The sequence below is a fragment of the Rhynchophorus ferrugineus genome, unplaced genomic scaffold (assembly GCF_030347505.1).
Source record: "Rhynchophorus ferrugineus isolate W39M unplaced genomic scaffold, kcgeb_rfMv2 rfM1, whole genome shotgun sequence".
Classification (NCBI taxonomy): Eukaryota; Metazoa; Arthropoda; class Insecta; order Coleoptera; family Curculionidae; genus Rhynchophorus; species Rhynchophorus ferrugineus.
Window position 1 is genome coordinate 95121000 of NW_027472580.1, and position 4234 is coordinate 95125233.

A 4234-nucleotide genomic window follows, 5' to 3' on the forward strand; every position below is an offset into this window, starting at 1 on the left:
GATATTTTTCATATTGATATAATTTATAACACAATAAATATAGTATTTTATAGAGAAAATTTACTGTTCTTTTTTATTTTTAAATCAGATTAGAAACTCGGTTTATTTGTTTTGTGTTATACAGGAAAATCTTGCGTAATTTTAATTTTTATTGTTTTTACTACAAAACAAAGCTTCAAATATATAAATTTCAATATAAAAATGCAAAATGGGATCTGAATTAGCTTGGAAGGTAAATCAATGGAGTATGTGCATCTCCCATTAAGTTCTTGCTAAAGGGAATTGCTTTGGCTCAAAAGGGCATACATAATTAACAGTATATTATAGTGACACCAGCACTACAAGCAAGAGACATCAGTAATAGAGATCTACAACTACATAAACAGTGTTTTATCAAAATAAAAATAGTTTTATAATTTTTACTAACACCAGTTAGTTTCATAGCTAAACTTTCAGAAGTTCTGTCTATAGAAAAGAGATAACAATTGAAAACGTGGTTGGGAAAAAATCGGTTTGTAAAATGTTATTTGTGATCATAATTAATTTTTGACAATAATATTGCTTTTTAAAAGAAAACTATATTTTCTATACAAAACATTACATTTATCATTTAAGTGTAAATTACTTTGAAATAATTACTATTCTAAAGTACTGTAAAGGGAATCTTCCAATATTATACGTACACATGAATATCTCCTAGAAGCTGAATATGGATAAATTTGAGAAAATCACTTGTCCTTGTTTATTTCACGTAAATTGCTCCATTTACTAAACTCGAATTTAGATTTAATTTAGGTATAGTACAAGGATGTGTTTGTATGATTTTAAAACTGGCGAATATTGATGCAATAAAGGCCTTTACATTCACTCCACGAACAATAGGCATTGTAAAAACCGCAACATGACCAACAAAACATAACAGAAATATCAAATATTAACGTGCTTGTCAGCGCGAAGACGTTTTCAATACTTAAAAAAAAGTCACTGCCACCAACGCCCTCTGTACCGAGCGGCGTTAGATAGGGTTTTTTGTATAGTGAAACAGTAGTCGTGATTACCGAGATCCTGGACGGTTTTTTTTATTTTGTTTGTTGATTGTTCTCGCGTCTTCAGGGTCTCCGTCGATCTCACATTGTGAATAATCAAGTTAGTGTGAATCAGTAGTTGCGTTCACTCATCACGATTTCCCCGATGTCCGCTTTGACTATTTGTACAAAGGTGTATATAAAATCGCGTCAATGATTCAATCATGTATCGTCCTTATACCAAACTTTTCCCAGATGACGGGAAGAATACGTCGCCAAGCCGCATGATTGACAAAACGTCAGTGTCAGATTAACATTTTAATTTATGTAATTTTTGCATGGAGTAACACATTTTATTTTATAAAAGAGTAGTCATTTTTAGTATATATAGTGTATTAGTACAATTATAATTAAAATGTTTTTGAATCCATACAATTAAAATTATATGGATTTATTGATATATGCTATTTCTCACTTGTAATTTGACTAATTTCAAACAGTTTATTATGTGTCTACTTATTTTATGTCATTGTCACATTTTAAGTTCTTTATTAAATTTTTGTTGATATTACCTGTGAGGTGGCTTGATTTTTCTTAATTGTTAGATTTTGCTGATTACAGATCATACGGTTAGACTGGCTTGTATTTCCCGTCTATTTTTTTTCTGGGTATAAGCACGATGCGTACGGGTGTCGGATTTATATTTCCCCGTTCATTTTAGCGGAAAACAGATACAACACAAAAATCTCAGGGATCTAAATCTGGAGAGTTTGGCGAACACAGACGTCCCATTGTTTCTAGTAGGAGTTTAGCGCCGAGGTTCGGAGCCTTCGGCGTCTTGTTCACTAGCCTTAGTGTCCACTTGTTTTTAATCGTAACGAATTGATTGTATTTCGACAGGGTAACCTCCCTATATAGTTTTATTTTGCCTCCAGATGGAGTTATACCGGTTTGGAACACCCTGCACGAAAATAAAGTGTTTTTTCTTCTAAGCAGAGAGCAAATGGTCATTTGCACTTATCGTTAAAATAAAAAAAAATGGACAAGGAATTTAGGATATAAGTACAATATAAATGTTTTGCATTACGTTTAATTTTTTAAGAGTACTAATACTTAGTTTATGTTCTTAATAAGATAGTTGTTTTTTTAGTGTTTATATATCTATATCAGATAATGTAAGAACTTAATTTTTGGGGTGCAAAAGTTTGTGTAAAAAAATCATGTATCAATTCTGTTTGTAATTCCCTTTTCGTTTTATTTTTGCTAATAAACAATAAATTCGTAAAATCAGGTTACCATTTTTATCTTTCTTACCATTATGATTACATTAATTCCTAAACATATGCAAAATTCTATTGTGTTTATGATTTCCTAAAAATGACCTAACGTCACTTCTACGTAAATAAATGGTAAGCATCAGGAATCCAAGCATCAAAATTGTCCACTTGGAATGTTAATTATGGATCCTAAAGGGCACTGAAAATTAACTGTACAGATTTTGACTTTCAACTTTTAAATTATGTTTTTTAAGTTTTCTAAGTAAAATTATAAAAAATATTATTTTACAAATATTCATATAATGTATTTATTTAATACTACTTTGTTTATTACCGGAAAATTTCAAGCTGATTATATATGGTAGGTTACATTCTTGAAACATAGATATAACTGACAAGAACCGGCAACATTGCAAATCTATATTTCAACGTTTTGAATTTTTGTTAAATCGCATTACATTCTTGTGAAATAATTAAATCATCAACATGAGGCGACAAATTTATACATTAGCTAATTGGCCAAGCAAAATATAACCGTATTCTGGGTTATGCTAAAGAAACATATCATTATTGAGCAGGAATGATCATATTAGGAAAAAAATGAATTGTTTGATTAAATGAGCTCTGGAATTTGACAAAAAAAAATGGTGAAGGCAAAATTGTACATCTATTATTAAAATACAACACGTTATAATAAATAAAATTTATTAACAACTACAAGACTAGTCATAACAGTTTATACATTCAACTCAGTTTCTTCAGATTGGCCAAATAATTCTTTGTCTATCAACATCACTGATCTCATTTCAAGATAAGTAACTGCACTACCACAAAATGCTTGAGCTAGGAACAAATACCACAATTTTGTGCGAAAGGGTTTGAACATCTTTCCAAATTCAGTAAATACCACCTTAGGCTCTTTGAGTATGTTTGGTATGTTGTAGGTGCCAAAATATTGGGACAACTACAAATTATATAGATATACAATTATATTTTATGATTACTATGGATATAGTTACCGAGGCACATCCCATTGGTGCCAATATTGCAGGAAATACAGTTCCTGTAAATGTCTGAAAAGCTGCAGATCGGAGCTCTAAACATGTTGGGCAAACATTTTTTCGTAATACCACATCTCTTAAAACGAACTAAAAAAAAAAACAATGGCTGTTAAGTATAATTATTAGAGGACACTACTTATACCTCAGAATGAAAAAATATACCGGTAGTAGCAGGTATAATTGTAATAGGAATGAGAGACATAAATTTGCCGTAGTTATAAAGCAAGAACTTCTTCCTGAAATGTCTGGTTATGATTATTCCCGATATCATTGTCGCCCCATATAAAAAATACATTCCATATCTAACAGCAAATCTACAATTACAATGTATAAAGTAACTCTTGATACTGAATGGAATAATGCATACGTATCAGACTTATTGGGCCATCGTTGAATTAAGTCGGTTTGAAATTGTAATGCCTCATTTTCACCTATTATCTTTGCGCCTTTTGGTATTTCATTATATTTCGCTCTATTTACAGCCATTTCAATTGTTTAATACATTTAAAAGACTTGTAACCTATATACACAGAAATATATAAAATCTGTGGTTACATTTTAGGTTATGATAAATATATTTTTATTGCTATGTTAGTTTTTTTCTGAATATTATTTAAGACAAACCAAAGACGACAAACATCCGTTTTTAGTCTAACAAAATCATTCTATATTAAAATTTATAAAAGAATTATTATAGATTTTGAATTCGTGATAGAAAACTGTAATACATAATTAATCATCCGGCGTTAGATGGCAGCACCAATACATATAAGAAATATATTTCTGTTATTTTCTATAATTGAAAAATAGTAAGACTTGCTAGCGTAAACTTTTGTAATAAGACCTACATACGTTTAGTGAAAGGAAAGAA

At 30.1% G+C, this 4234-nt stretch overlaps 1 protein-coding gene across 2 annotated transcripts; it reads right to left on the reverse strand.

The window, feature by feature from the left end:
• Positions 1–2990: 2990 nt before the first annotated feature.
• LOC143192999 (transmembrane protein 126) lies at positions 2991–3952 on the reverse strand. Of its 2 annotated transcripts, none has more exons than XM_076398923.1 (4): positions 3731–3952; positions 3526–3677; positions 3322–3450; positions 2991–3266 (listed from the first exon to the last, which is right to left on the reverse strand). In XM_076398923.1, the coding sequence occupies exons 1-4, from the start codon at positions 3847–3849 to the stop codon at positions 3214–3216; spliced, it is 453 nt and encodes a 150-aa protein (XP_076255038.1). In that variant the 5' UTR covers positions 3850–3952; the 3' UTR covers positions 2991–3213. The 2 variants fall into 2 exon arrangements, with proteins under 2 accessions (XP_076255038.1, XP_076255031.1); XM_076398916.1 differs by having other exon boundaries at positions 3506–3677; positions 3731–3941.
• Positions 3953–4234: the final 282 nt, after the last annotated feature.

Bases quoted from the DNA above. Each gene is read 5' to 3' on its own strand.
- LOC143192999 (XM_076398916.1), bottom strand. From the start codon at position 3,849: ATGGCTGTAAATAGAGCGAAATATAATGAAATACCAAAAGGCGCAAAG. The intron at 3,678-3,730 runs GTATGCATTATT...TTGTAATTGTAG, and splicing joins TGGCCCAATAAGTCTGATAC to ATTTGCTGTTAGATATGGAA. The intron at 3,451-3,505 runs GTATAAGTAGTG...TTTTTTTTTTAG, and splicing joins GTATATTTTTTCATTCTGAG to TTCGTTTTAAGAGATGTGGT.